Below are 14852 nucleotides of genomic sequence, written 5' to 3'. Positions count from 1 at the left end.
TGTCGGAGGTGGAGGGAACGAGGAGAAGAGGGAGACCAAATTGGAGGTGGAAAGATGGAGTGAAAAAGATTTTGTGTGATCGGGGCCTGAACATGCAGGAGGGTGAAAGGAGGGCAAGGAATAGAGTGAATTGGAGCGATGTGGTATACAGGGGTTGACGTGCTGTCAGTGGATTGAATCAAGGCATGTGAAGCGTCTGGGGTAAACCATGGAAAGCTGTGTAGGTATGTATATTTGCGTGTGTGGACGTATGTACATGTGTATGGGGGGGGGGTTGGGCCATTTCTTTCGTCTGTTTCCTTGCGCTACCTCGCAAACGCGGGAGACAGCGACAAAGTATAAAAAAAAAAAAAAAAAAAAAAAAAATGTGTATGTGGGTAGGTTAGGCCATTCCTCGTCTGTTTCCTTGCACTACCTCGCTAACGCGGGAGACGGCAGTTAATTATAATGAAAAAAATTATATATGAATATGTATCTTTTCTTTCACACTTGCCTGCCATTTCCAGCATTAGTGAAGTAGCTTCAGGGATAGGTGAAGACAGGCCACATTTATTCAGATCCAGTATCTAGCTGTCATATGCAGTGCACCAAAACTAGAGCCCTGTTCTCCACCGCCAGGCCTAAGATACCTTTCCATGGTTTCCTCTGTCTGTTCACATGCTTAGGCTTAATCCATTAACAGCACATCACCTTTTGTATACCATATATTTCCAGTTCACTCTATCCTATGCACACCTTTCACCCTTCTGTATGTTCAGGCCCCAAACACTCAAAATATTTTTCACTGCATTCTTCCATCTCCAGTTTGGTCTCCTCCTCTCATTTTCCCCTTAACTCTTGACATTTATTTTTCACTGCATTCTTCCATCACCAGTTTGGTCTCCTCCTTTCCTTTTTCCCTTAACTCTTGACACACATATCCTCTGTCAATCTTTCTTTGTCACTCTCTCCTAATGTTCAAACTATTTCAGCACACCTTCTTCAGCTCTTTCAACCACATTTTTCCTGTTACCACACCTCTCTCGTAACCTTTTACTACTTACCCGATCAAACCACCTCACACCACCTATTGTGTTCGTGCATTTCATTCCAACACACCCACCCTCATCTACAAATCTTCATCCATAGCCCATGCCTTGCATATCTACAACATCACTGGGACAGTTATACCTTCAAACATGCCCATTTTCATCCTCAGAGTTAACATCCTCTCTTTTCACATGTTCTGTACTCCAAGAACCTTTGCTTCTTCACTCACCCTATGATTCACTTCTGCCTCCATGGTTCCATTCACTGCCATGTCCATTCCCAGGAGTCTAAAATATTTCACTTCCATATTTTCTCCATTCAGTTCTACACCCCCAGGTAACCTTACATTCCATGTCTATGTATGTATGTCTCTGAAACCTATTCCAATTGGGAACTCCCTCAAGGAGGTGACCATGACAAAAGTCTCCATAATGGTGAACTCCTTTGCTGCTTCTTAGCCTTCATGCCTCACCCTTAACAGGCCACGGACAGTGGGTAACTAGTGCAGTGTTTTCAGAAGCTCTTACCTAATGTCCCCACCAACTATATACTATTACCTAATGTGTCTACCTAATTTTCCAGACTACTACTTCTACCTAATACTCCTAGCTAATGTTCTCCCATACTACTTCTATCTGTTGCTCATACCATTTTGCCAAAAAGCATGGCTAGCACATAGCATTCTGCATAAAAACCTAGAGGTAGGAAGAATGAGTTATATGTGACAAGTAGAGAGTGTGTTTGTGGACAGAATGCTAGCATCCATGTGTGGTTATGGCAGAAAGAAAATATGGCTACCAAGGTCAGAGAAATGCAACTTGACAGCCACTACAGTGCTGGCTTACTATGCAGCTGTCACTGACCCTCCTGACACCCAAGTGGGTAGTGCTAGTAAAAAACAAGGTCAGTAGCTGTTCTCCAGCTACTACCAACCCATCCCTCTGCCCTGCAAAACCTAATAACTTTGCTTTTTTTCATATTTATTTCAAGTTCCTCCTTTCACATATTCTTCCAGACTCAGTTATCAACTTATACAGTTTCTGTGTCATTAGAAAACCAAACTGAGTTACTACCCAGGCCCTACCTCCCCCCTACAGATTGCATACTTGCCCCTTTCTCCGAGACCCTTGCATTTACTCCCCTCACCACCCCATCCACAAGTGGATTTACCAGCCATGATGACATCACACACCCCTGCCACAGACTAACCTTGACATGGAAAACTCACTCTCCTCTCTTCCTATTCATGCACATGCCTTACACTCATGACTAAAACTTTTCACTGCTTCTAGTAGCTTTCCTCCCACATCATATTTATGTAAGATCCTCCACAATACATCACTATCAGCCTTATCACATGCTTTGTCCAGATCCATAAATGCCACACACAAATCCTTCTTTTTCTCCAAGTATTTCTCACACATTCTTCAAAGCAAATACCTGATCCACACATCCTCTACCGATCCTGAAATCAAATTGTTCCTCCCCAGTCTGATGGTTTGTCCATGCCTTCACCTTCTCTATCTCCACTCTCCCATATATCTTACCAGGTTCACTCAACAAACTTATACCTCTGTAATTCAAACATTCAACTTTGTCCCCCTTGCCTTTATATGGTGGCACTATACATGCATTCCACCACTCAGGCACCCAGCATGATTCATATATACAGTGAAAGTCTTAACTAATCAATGAACAACAAAATCACCCCTATTCTTGATATCAGTCACTCCATCCACCTTGCCACATTTCATCTCACACAAGGCTTTTATCACCTCTTCTCTCTTCACCCTACCAGTTTCTGGGACTCACTCAATTTCCACACCTCCCTGATCCAAACACCTGAAATCTGTCACCTTATTATCAAACACATTCAACATTTCTGTATTTGTTTGTAATCTTTGGTCCAGCAGATTCATGTAATGGCCTTGGAGCACTAGTGTCTTCAGCTTACCTTCTTGCTTAGAAAGATTTCAAAGAGCTGTTAATTTTTTACTGTTCATCCATGTAAATAGGGTTATATTCTCTATCTCCTTTTATGCATTGTCTTATTAATGCTCTTTTTCACTTTATCATTATTCCTTATTTAACCATCATATGAGTAATTATTCATTCCATGTGTATTTCATATCTTGTGTTTGTATCAATGTAAATATTTAAGACAAGTTTGAAAACTTTCACCCATATCCATTGACAAAGTAATTCATCAAAAACTTCTAAGTACTGAACACATGTGAAGCCAAAACAGATTTCTGTCAGGAAGATGAGCAGTATAAGATTTGTGGGAATAACCAAAAGCTTTTAGTATAAATAATACAATAGATATTTTATTTAGAATTACTCATCTTCAAATTATTTACAGGGATACCAAATTTCTATGTAGCTCATGAAGTTGAGATGAATGCAGAGAGGATATGCCAAGCTACACATGCTGACCCCATAGCAAGAGCAGCATGTATTTTCTTGGCACTCTTAGTTGCTGCAATACTTCAGGTAAGACACATTATTTATATATTTCATTACAGATACCTCTCGATTTATGCCAGTTTTAGAATAGTGCACATGGCCCATTTACACCTTTTTTGAATTTATGCAAGCTGAAGTTTAGGATAATGCAATCATTGTTGGGCCCTACCCTGTCCTGACCCCCACCTCCTACATTGCTTTTCACCCCACTGTATGCCCTCCCTTCCCCAACCTTCACCCACTGCATGGACCTCCCCTTTCCTTAACCCTTCCCTCTGCATGGCCCTCCCCTCTCAGAACCTCATCTCTTGCACTGCCGTCCCCACACTGAGCTCCCCACTTCCTGCAAGGCCCTCCTCTCCCAAAACCCCCAAACCCTGCACAGTCCTACCCTACCCTGATTCCCACCTCTAGAACTGCCCTTTCCTTCCTCAAGGCCCGAGCAACAGATACTTGATTAACTCATACGTCAAAGGCAAGGCTCTGACAAGTAGCAACCATAATATCATTAGACAAGAGGTATATACAAGATTTGAAGCTGATGATAAACTCTTGATCTTAAATCACATAAATGCAAACTTGGAGGTAATATGACACAGAATTAGCAATACAGTAGTAACTGGATATAATTTCTTGATATTCTTACATTAGAAAAGATGTGAAGTATTTCTACATAGTTACTTCTTATTGAAAGTGAAAACATTCCCGAGCATTACAAGAAGAGTCACAGTATACTCAGAATTGGCATGTATGAATGGGAAATTAAAATTAATTCACTCATGAAAAAGTAAGAAATTCAGGTTAATCAAAATTTTGTTGTAAAGATGCTGGATCATACCCTCAGACTGAGAATGATAGAAAAGACATTAGGGAACTTCAGCATTTTCATTATATTTATTATTGTGTATTAGTAATGAACTAATTGTAAAATCCTCATAGGGCAAAGTTACTGATGGTGCTGCTTCATTTACTTGCCTTATTGGGGACCTCAAGGAGAAAATGGGAGAACTGTTCTCTGACCAAAAAGAAAAGAAGAAATTTCTAACTGCATTTCTCGTTGAGGACAGAAGATCTCTATTTGGATGTGATATCTTGACCACTTTAAGTTTATTGATGATTGCCTTAACCAGTGAAAAGTACGACTTTAAGGAACAGATGATTGATATAATAATGAGAGGTGGTGATGGGGTGTGTGTGCATGCTAGTGTTGTAGGTGGTATTTTAGGAGCTGTGCTTGGATACTCACGTCTCCCTCAAGAATGGTTGCTTCAGCTTTCTCAAGAGAACATCAGATTAATGAATAACAAACTCAATTTATTATTAGACCTCTTTGGATTGCCATAAAATGTTATATAGGACCTTTTATATTGCAATTAGGTGAAAGATTTCATGTGTGGGGAATCTCTGTTATAAGGCTAGGTGCTATATTTTTGTATATTTACTGTATTTAAGAATTATGTGAAATTTTATACAAGGGGAAACCCAGGCACTTTTGCTTTTATCAAATCTAATCCCACCCCATCAGACACATTCAGCAAACCTTCAAAGAATTCTTTCCATCTCCTCTTCACATCTGTCTGTTACCATGTCCCTATTTGTCCACTTCACTTATGTTCCCATTGGCTCTTCTCTTTTTCTCACACTATCAACCTACCTTCAAAACCTTTTATTATTTCCCCTGAAGTTTGCCAGTACTCACTCACTCCGATTCTCATTTGGCCTTTTTTTCAGCCTCTGCACCTTCATCTAGACCTCTGGTTGCTCTCTCTTGTTCTTCTCCAAATCACTCGCACTCCATCCCATGTACATTATCTTTACTCTTCACTGACCTTCTGTACATGCCTATTTTCCTGTCTTCCTCATCTTGCACACTTTCCTCACATATGTCAGCACTGTCTCCCTGAATACCTTCAATACCTAACCCACTCCCCGAGCATTATTTGCTTTCACCTTTTGCCATTCTTCACTAAATGTCTCTAAGTATCTCTTCACACAAGCCTGTTTTCCAGGCTTACTCACTTTCACCACCCTCTTTTTACCCATATCATTTCCTCTTTTTGAAAAGCCCAAACAAATCTTCCCTCTTGCCTCCACCAATTAATAATTAGATATCCCAATGGCTGCCCTTCTTTATATATTCATACCCAAGAGTCTCCCTTTTGCATGCCTGTTTAGCATCTTTCCTTCCTACATATAGTTATGTATGCCTTTCTTTTTAAAACAGGTATTCTCAGTCACCTGTTCTTTTTCAGCACACAGGCAGTTCATTTTCATTCACACCAGTGGGTGCCCCTAGTTTTATCCTAAACTGCCTCACTACCCACTCTTGAATTCAAATCTTCCATCGATAATACCTGATCCCTCGCATCAAAATTGCCAACATACTCACTCAGGTCCTCGCAAAGTACTTTCTCTCTCTCTTTTTTGCTTCTAGGGACATAAGCACCTCTAATACCCACCTCTTGTAATCCTTTTTCATTTTTCCCACATCAGTCTAGGGGTCACTTCCATTGATTCTTTCACATTCCCACACTGCCAGTTTCAGCAGAAGAGCCACCCATTCCTTAGCTCCTGCCCTCACACTAACCTCTTGGATTTCCAATTCATTCTACCCCTTTCTCCATGAGCTTTGTTTCACTCATATCTAGAAAACTCAGGTTTCTATCTTCACACAAACTACCTGTCTCACCCTCCTTCTTTTCTTTGTTATATGCAATCACATTCAAACACCTCAGCCTGAGCCTTTGAGGAAGATGAGCACTCCTCACTTAGCTCCCTCTGTTGCAACCTTTGGTAATTGAAAATATATGAAAGGGCAAAGTTTCAGCATCCCTTCTCTCTTTTAATTGGCTTCTACACCAAACAGGGAATATGTAGCATAGCAAGAATTATTTCTCCTCAGTCTTGGATAGGGGAGAAAGTGATAAGTAATATGAGTCACTTAATACAGAATAAATGAATGAAGTATTAAGTGATTAATATATGGAGAGGAATGAATAGAAGGAAATATACAGGAAATAAATGATGAGGAAATATATCAGTTCAATGACGAATAAATGAAATGATAATCATCATAGTGGAAACTAATGAAAGAAGATGCTCGCATACCTCAAGATACGGTGAAGGAAATGAAAGAAAAATTGATTGGATAAACACATTCATGGAAACAAAGCCTGATATACATGTTTCACCAATTGATGCACGTGTAGAATTGAGTAAGGAAGTAGTATTCTCTTTTGGTACACTTTTTATTTAGCCATTCTTTTTGTTTTGTCACCTGCAGAAGTTGTTGCACTTACAATGGCTATTACAGATTTTTCATATTTTTGTTAGGTATGAACAGATGACTTATTAATGCTTTAGTCATACCCAAGAATCATATCCTCCTGCCCTGATTTCAGTATATATAATGTTTAATTTTGGGTTAAGGTATTTGCGGTGTTAATTTTTTTCTTCTCACATGTAACGTCATTAGTTTTTGTGTAGGTGCCATTTTCAAAATGAAAATGATTAAAGGATACAAAAAGGATAGAATTATCAAAATCACTGAAGAAAAGAATAAGGCAACCTCTCAAGGCTGCTCACACAGCAGAGCTGCTGATGGTTGACTCAAATATAACCCTGACAGGTTTTTAAATTGTCCTGGCCACACTCAGTTTAAATTTGGTTTAAGTCATACCTTATTGGAGCAAACCATCTCATCTTCTGGGGCTTTGCATACTGCTTCTTGCTGCATTCGCATCCTTTTTACAGGCTAAAGTATGTTAATGATTTTTTTTTTTATCATTTTCCATGATGAGTGGGATCTGGATAGCCAGGACTTGAATGTATTCAAAGGTGAATAAGATGTTAATCTGTAAGTCGTAATAAAATGCTGCATGGTTAAGGGACCATTTTGATGAAAAATTGCTCACACAAAGTACAGAAATCAAGAAAGTGTTCACACAAGATATTTCCAAACCCATAACTTTTCAGACAGACATTCTTCTACACTACTTGCATTGGGTTTAGGAATTACTGCTGTATAATGAAGCTATTTGATGTGATCAATTTTTTCTTCTATACATAACTGCTTATTTAGCTCTTGAATTGTATTAGGTGCACAGGCAATAGTTCGGGTTTGCCTAAGGTTGAACCTTTTTATTGTCAGTTTGCCGATTTGCTATATTCAACCCCACTGAAATTTTAACCATGTTAATAGATCTTTGTATTAGTCATAGACAAACTTTCCTACATATAGATTTTCTTAGGAAATATCTGGTAATGGCACTCTTAGATGCTTATGTGTTCAACTGGTTAACATTTACAGAGCAGATATGTAAGTAGAATCACAAAATTTATGGAATATTGCAGCTGTGCTAACTGTGCATTTCCATATAAGAATGAATGCTTAATTTTTGTTTAATACAAGTGATATATATGAATCTTATGATGGTGTAACTTTTATATGAACTTGTTGAAATATCTTCAGAGTATTTTTTTAACATGTTATTGGTAATGCTTCCTATTTGGAAATTTTGTAGTTAAATTAAAACTTTAGAAGTGTCATGGGGTTCCATTTTACCTCAAGTAGCATACAGCACTGTATGATGTCTCAACCATAGCAGTTTTCATAGCCATGGCAATTATTTAAACCCTTCCAGCAATCTGTAACAGCCAGTAGTGATGATGCATCACCCCAGCTGAAGCATTTTTTTTTCTTTTTTTTTTTTTTGTGTGTTTCAGATAGGCGTGGTCAAGTCTCTTCTACATATTAAATCTGTTCTGGCTTTGGAATCCTTGTTTGCCTGGTTCATGCAGTACTGCTATCCTTACTGTGCTATCTAAATGTTTGAAATGTTGTAATATCCTAATTCTTCAAATTATTCGAATATGGAAAAATATGCCTCCACCAGAAGTTCATTATTGGAGACTAAGAATTGCCTATTGGTGTTAATCTGGTGTTATTTTCACTCCTTGTCTCCTATGATTATCAAATATGTTGATTAGCTTTTGGCTTGAGGTTAGTTGAAAAAGAATTGGACACTGGTCCTCCTAACCAACAACATACACATATTTGTAATTACCTATTTGTACTGTATGAGTTTTTTACATCTCAAATTTATTTATGCTGTCTGCATTAACTACATCCTCAGTTATCTGTTTATTCACCACTCTTATGAAGAATTTTTTCTATCCATATTTACAAGTTTCTTACTTAATTTCATGTTTATGTCCCCTAGTTGCTCTATCTCACCATCTCAAGGAGCTGTCCACTGTCCATCTCATCAGTCTCTTTTAAGAAACTTAAAGGTTGAGATCAGGTCACCTCTCAGTCTTCTTTCCTTCAGGGTGGATAGATTTAAAGCCTCCAACATTTTCCTGTAGCTTAAGTCTTTTAATTCCGATACCATTTTTGTTGCCCTCCTGTACGCTTCTCTATGAGCTCTTTGTGCTCCTTTACTTTTAGCCTTATGTATGATATGAATAGTTTGCTAATTTTTTCATCCATACACTTCCAATTCTTCTCATGTCTTTTATTGCGGAAATTGCTTCCAGTAGTCCCATAGCCCTCAGTATTCTTTTGATATGCATTTCTTCCTTTTTTCAACTTCTTCCTTACCTGGTGAATCATTTTCTTACTCTCCAAAAACAATGTGATTTATGTGAGGGTAGCAATAATTGGTGACAGAAACGTTGCTTAATGACTTGGTGATCCTGAAGATACAAGGATACATCATCCATCAAATAAATTGGAACCAGCATGAAGGCACAGTGTATGAGTTCATTAGGAATAATCTGATGTTCAATCTGTGCTTAGAAACTGTTTGGCCTGAGACTCAACCAAAGCAGAATGACATATGGACACTTAGAACAGCCTTGTGTCAAGGCAGTGGTTTTGCAAAATATGAATGAATCATTCTTGATGACTTTAATACAAACGTGATATCAACTGGAAATGGTCACATGAATGTCTTATGTAATTTTGCATTGGAATATATCAGTCAAGCATACTCAGTCCATTGTAACATACTGGTCCAATAGTCAAACTTTACCAGTTAATTCCAACACGCTTCCCCACATCATGATATATGTACACCTGTCAAGCTACCCCTGTGCATGCCTACATGCTAATGCATTACTGAAGCTTCCTATTTTCGTGCATAGTGTAATGGTGCAATATTGCAGCCTCCCTCATGAACATTTGCGTAACAGTATGTCACTGAAGCTTTCCAAAGTTCATGCAGTATATAGTATCTGGATATCACAAAATGCCAGGAAGCCAGGATCATCCATAGCCTGGAGAGAAACAATGGAGCCAGTGATTGGAGTGCTGGTAAGGAAGGTAATAACCTCTCTGTGGAGTGCCATGCCAATGTAGCGGCCCATCAGCTGATTTTTTGTAAAGTCTGATGTGTTATCTCCCACACGCACTTCAACATCCTTAAATTTTGATGAATATTCTGCATGATCCCGTGTCTGAACCCTGATGGAGGTAATCTTTCGGGGAGCACCAAGTTTGGCAACCCACCATGGCTGAGTAGTAGAAGAGGAGATGTAGCAGTAACCATTGTCTTCAAAGCAGTAAAAACCATTTGTTGCAAAGTTTCTCTGGAAGTCTTTACTAAAGGAAGCAGAAGCAGTGACTGAGGAATTGCGGATAGCATCTGTCACACTTCCCCAGAGGGAATGGCACGGAGCAGATTGTGGAGTGCCTCCCAGACCCATGTAGTGCCACGACACCCGCGCACTGTACAGCTTACATTCAGTATCTGACGGAAGAAACGGCTCTAATGAGTTATGTGTGGTGTTCTGTTAGTTGTCATTAACTCCAAAGCCATGATCATCAAAAAGCTTCAGCAATTAAGTGCAAAGAAGTATCAACTGATACAAAATAGCTAGGCCATAAAGAATTTTGTGAAGCTCATGGAAGCTAGTTGGAAAGTACCTCAAATTCATATACCTTGGCACCAGTGGCTGGGTATCGTTCTGTAGTCTGTGTTGGTGTGGCATAAGTTGTTATCAATAATCACATATGTAGGTAGCATTGTGTAGTCAACCTGAACCATTAGTTTTGTAAAATGCTATCTACAGATGAAACACATTAACCTATCTTTTCACAATCTATGGTGTCAAGAATCCAACTTCACTGGTGAATCTTTCAATTATTGGCAGTCTGGCACAGATTCTGAAAAACTATACAATTGGAACCAAAGAAAGGTTGTATCCAGCATGTGGCTGTTTTATCTTTTACCTGTTATTATCAATTTTTACTGAGGTTAAGTTAAATGAAGACTAGTTTGGTTAAGGTAGGTTTGATTACCTAGGAAAATTCATCATAACAACTGAACCTAAGCTGATATAGTGCTGAAAATCATCCACAACATCCAAAGAAGATAGTTTATAACTTGTGTCTGCATGTTATGTGCAGTTAAGTGCCAGCCTTTGACTTTATGATAACACTGCTAACCAAGTTATTTCTTTTGTACATTGATATATATTGCTTATACTTTTATATTCAAACTGGCAGGGAAGGAAGAATAATGTTTTCCAAGTACAGTATCTTATCTTTTGTTCTTTTCAAATACAAATGCTTGCTGATTGACCCGAAGCCTGATCATACTTTCAAATCTGATTTATCTTTTTCTTGTTTTTGTAAAATACAAACTTTAGATCCAGCAGCAAGAGATATTTATCATAGAAACTATGGCAAAAACCTTTGGAAAGGTATGCAAACATTGCTGCAAGATCAGTAAGGTGATTAGTGTACATGACAGTGACTGGAACCATGGAAGCAGAAGCTAGTCATAGGGTGAGTGAAGCAGCAAAGGCTCTCAGAGCACTGAGGAATGTGTAGGAGGAGGTCAATATCTGGGCATGTTTGAAGGTATAGTAGTGCCAACAACTTTGTATGGATGCAGAGCATGGCCTGTTGATGAGGATGTGCAAAGCAGAGTGGAGTTATTGGATATGAAATGCTTGAGGACAATATGGTGGTGTGAGGTGGTTTGACTGAGTAAGTAATAGAAGGGTAAGAGAGAGGTATGGTAATAATGATATTTGAGAGAGCATAAGTTGGTGTGCTGAAATGGTTTGGACATATTAGTCAGAACTGGTAAGGAAAAATAGGAGAGAAAGACCAGAATGGAGATGGAAGGATGGAGTGAAAAGTATTTTGAGTGGTTAGGGCCTGAACATGCAGGAGGGTGAAAGGCGTGCATGGGATAGAGTAAGTTGGAACTATGTTCCCTGTGAATGGACTGAACTAGGGCATATGAAACGTCGTTCGCCGGTACAAGGTCACTAACCTTCATAGCAGAAGAGGGAGCAGTTAGGGTGCCGCTGACAGTGGAACCCACAATACATTTCACTGGAGACAGAGCGTTTGCCGAGGTAACAGTCAGTCATGTCTGGATACTCCACATTCATCTGTCAAAACTTAATACATTATTGATGAAAACATCTTTGAGTAGTTAACAGGAGCTACCCTGGTAATGGATGTAACATGAATGTCATATTCTTGACTGAATAATGACCACTGTATGTGAATTCCCGGGACATCAATTTCCTCAGCATTTGATCGAAGAATTCCACCAGTAATGCGAGGTTAGGGCCAGGTTACTCCCCTCCCTGAGAGGAGCCATTTGTAGTAAGATTTATATCATCCAGCAAGCACATGAGTGATGCTATCCCAAGTGAAGTTCACCGATTACACAATAGAGCTTTCATCTTACTGTTGGGGATCGCACAGAAGTACGGAACAATGCCAGAGTTATAAAAGATAACCCAAATACTGATCAATAGTTCAAGATGCTAATTCCATTCCATTAGCCAAATTCCTAAGACCTGAGATGGTTCTACCTTAACAAATACCAGTCTGTCATTTTAAGGTTATGGAAAGTTCTACTTCAAGAATTCCCAGCCAGTCTAGTATCCTTGGTTTGCTCATTACAGTTTTGCCTTAAGCAGTTCAGGACCACTGGCCATGACAATTACTATCTCATTAACTGTACTCCAAAGATTCTCAGTAGTTCTATTTTGAAATTACTTGTTTCTTAGCCACCCTTCCGTGATCATAAATGGATTCTCTCTAATACCTGACAGCCCATTAGCTACAATTTTGACATCAAACATGTTTCCAACTAGAATTACTAGTCCACTGGCCGTCCTCCGTGGATTAAAGATGATCCTAAGTCAGCAACATCTACTAGCCCATTAGCCTCACCCCTAGGATCACAGGTAGATATGATAATAATATAGAAAAAGCATTAGCTTAGTATCTACACTCCAAAGATGAAATATGATTTTATCTCAACAATATCAACCTATGCATCATAAGGATATATATCTACTCTGAAATCACCAGCCTGTTTGCCACTCTCCTAAGATTACATATAACCCTAATTCAACATTTATCAGCCCAATAGTCACACGCCTAGGGTGACTTACAAAATCATTAGCTCATTATCCACATTTCAAAATAGGTAGATGATTCTACCTTACCAAGTAACAGTTTATTAGCCATACTCATAACTTCACAGATGGCTCTGCCTTAACATTCATTTCTTCTATTTCTTAAAACACTGTAAAAACCGATTCAACGCATCTCATGTCCCATTATACTCATGACGTAAGTACCACAATGAAGAGACTAAAAAATCACTGTTCAATTGCTTCAACTCTCCTTCCACATAGGCAAGAATCACAGTAACATACTTTATGACATTTACCAACACATTGATTAATATCACTCCTAATATCACATATTGTTGTAACCTGAGGCCTTTTATGTCTGCAGGGACACTGTTTTCGCTGTAACATGCAGAGTTTGACCGGGTGCCATCCCAGATCATGATTATAGTACCACAACATTCATTTTCATCTTTATCTGCTTCCTCTGCGGTACTGTTATCTACCCCTTCACTATCTCTAACCATCACCATAACTTTCATGGTCATAATATTATGCTCACCACTGCAACATCACCATCATCAACACCACACCAGTCACCAAACCAATCCACCGCACCACACCACGTCCCAGCTCTCTTCTTTCATCATACACATGCCAGTACTTATATCCCCATCTTCATCAACAACACCATTACAACAACCATTATCTTCCAGTCGCATACATTCAACTTCATCTCTGTCACCGCATCAATCATTATCTCCATCTTCTCATGACTGTCACTTTCATCTTATTCAATGTCCCCAACACTATCACCAATCTCAGGAGGCCACTGACTGACCTTGGAGAACAGCACTATGTCAGAGCAGATCACAGTGATCATCATCACCATTATCACCATTGTCGACAACCACGTTATTTTCACTACCGTTCTCATCTTAACTACTGTGATGACGTCGGTGGACAAAACAGCCTGTGGGAGATAGCAAGACATTATTTATTGCTGCACTATATGAGTATGTATGATATGAATATACGTATGTATGTATGTATAGATATGTTATAGGCACATGCAATTTCTTTAGATGTAGGTATTTATGCATATTATGGACGTATGTGTGTATGTCAGGGCATGTATGGGTGCATGTCATACATGTCTATGCATATATATGTCTGTATGTTCTGTGCGTATGTATATTCACATTGATGCAATGTATGTATTCTTTGGATGTATTTACGTTAGTCTACATGTATGCATGTTTTAAGCCACAGGCAATAAGTATGCATGTACATCTAGATGAATGTCTTTATGTTCTCTATGCACACTATGTTTATATATCTACTCCTATGCATGTGTGTATGTTCTGGACATAGCGTAAATGTTTATAAGGAATATTTGTACGTTCAAGAAATTAGTATATACATTTACCAACATTATATATATATATATATATATATATATATATATATATATATATATATATATATATATATATATATATATATATGTGTAGGAAGAGAGGAAAGTGATTGGTTCTCAGTGAATGTAGGTTTGCGGCAGGGGTGTGTGATGTCTCCATGGTTGTTTAATTTGTTTATGGATGGGGTTGTTAGGGAGGTACACACATAACCAGCCACTACTGGCGTCTCCTGGAAAATCTTGTGTTTTCCCATGGTAATTAAGTGCTTAGAGGTAATAAAATGTGACTTAAGTGTCACAAAAGGTCTAACTGTGAGGAATCTCAAGATAAATTCAACCCTTTCTGGTAGAGGCAGCAAAGGGGTGCTGGTAAATGGTGTAGATGCGTCTGAAATAAGAAACCAAGCTGTCCTGACTTCTGGTGGTTCCTCTGTTATTAGAGGTAGAAAGACATTTGTCAATGCATTCACAGCTGATCACCTTAATGCTGGTAATAAAATGTGACAAGTTTCACAAAAGGTCTAACTGTGAGGGATCTCAAGATAAA

At 38.8% G+C, this 14852-nt stretch overlaps 2 protein-coding genes across 5 annotated transcripts in view; one reads left to right on the top strand and one right to left on the bottom strand.

Annotated features, from left to right (window-relative positions):
* The window catches only part of LOC139761819 (uncharacterized), a 32292-nt gene extending 24251 nt beyond the window's left edge, over positions 1-8041 (top strand). For all 3 annotated transcript variants that reach the window (XM_071686309.1, XM_071686310.1, XM_071686311.1), the window contains exons 10-11: positions 3392-3522; positions 4435-8041. In XM_071686309.1, coding sequence (XP_071542410.1) covers positions 3392-3522; positions 4435-4839 — 536 coding nt within the window. In that variant the 3' untranslated portion in view covers positions 4840-8041. The remainder of the gene's footprint in view (positions 1-3391; positions 3523-4434) is intronic.
* Positions 8042-9393: 1352 nt separating this feature from the next.
* LOC139761820 (uncharacterized) overlaps positions 9394-14852 on the bottom strand; it is a 42051-nt gene continuing 36592 nt past the window's right edge. For both annotated transcript variants that reach the window (XM_071686313.1, XM_071686314.1), the window contains exons 3-5: positions 13727-13858; positions 11784-11904; positions 9394-10247 (exon numbers count right to left, since the gene is read on the bottom strand). In XM_071686313.1, the coding sequence (XP_071542414.1) occupies positions 9715-10247; positions 11784-11904; positions 13727-13858 (786 nt within the window). In that variant the 3' untranslated portion in view covers positions 9394-9714. The remainder of the gene's footprint in view (positions 10248-11783; positions 11905-13726; positions 13859-14852) is intronic.

The sequence above is a fragment of the Panulirus ornatus genome, chromosome 42 (assembly GCF_036320965.1).
Source record: "Panulirus ornatus isolate Po-2019 chromosome 42, ASM3632096v1, whole genome shotgun sequence".
Lineage (NCBI taxonomy): Eukaryota > Metazoa > Arthropoda > Malacostraca > Decapoda > Palinuridae > Panulirus > Panulirus ornatus.
Note: the sequence above shows the minus strand (reverse complement) of the source record. Positions and strands in the feature narration are given on the sequence as shown.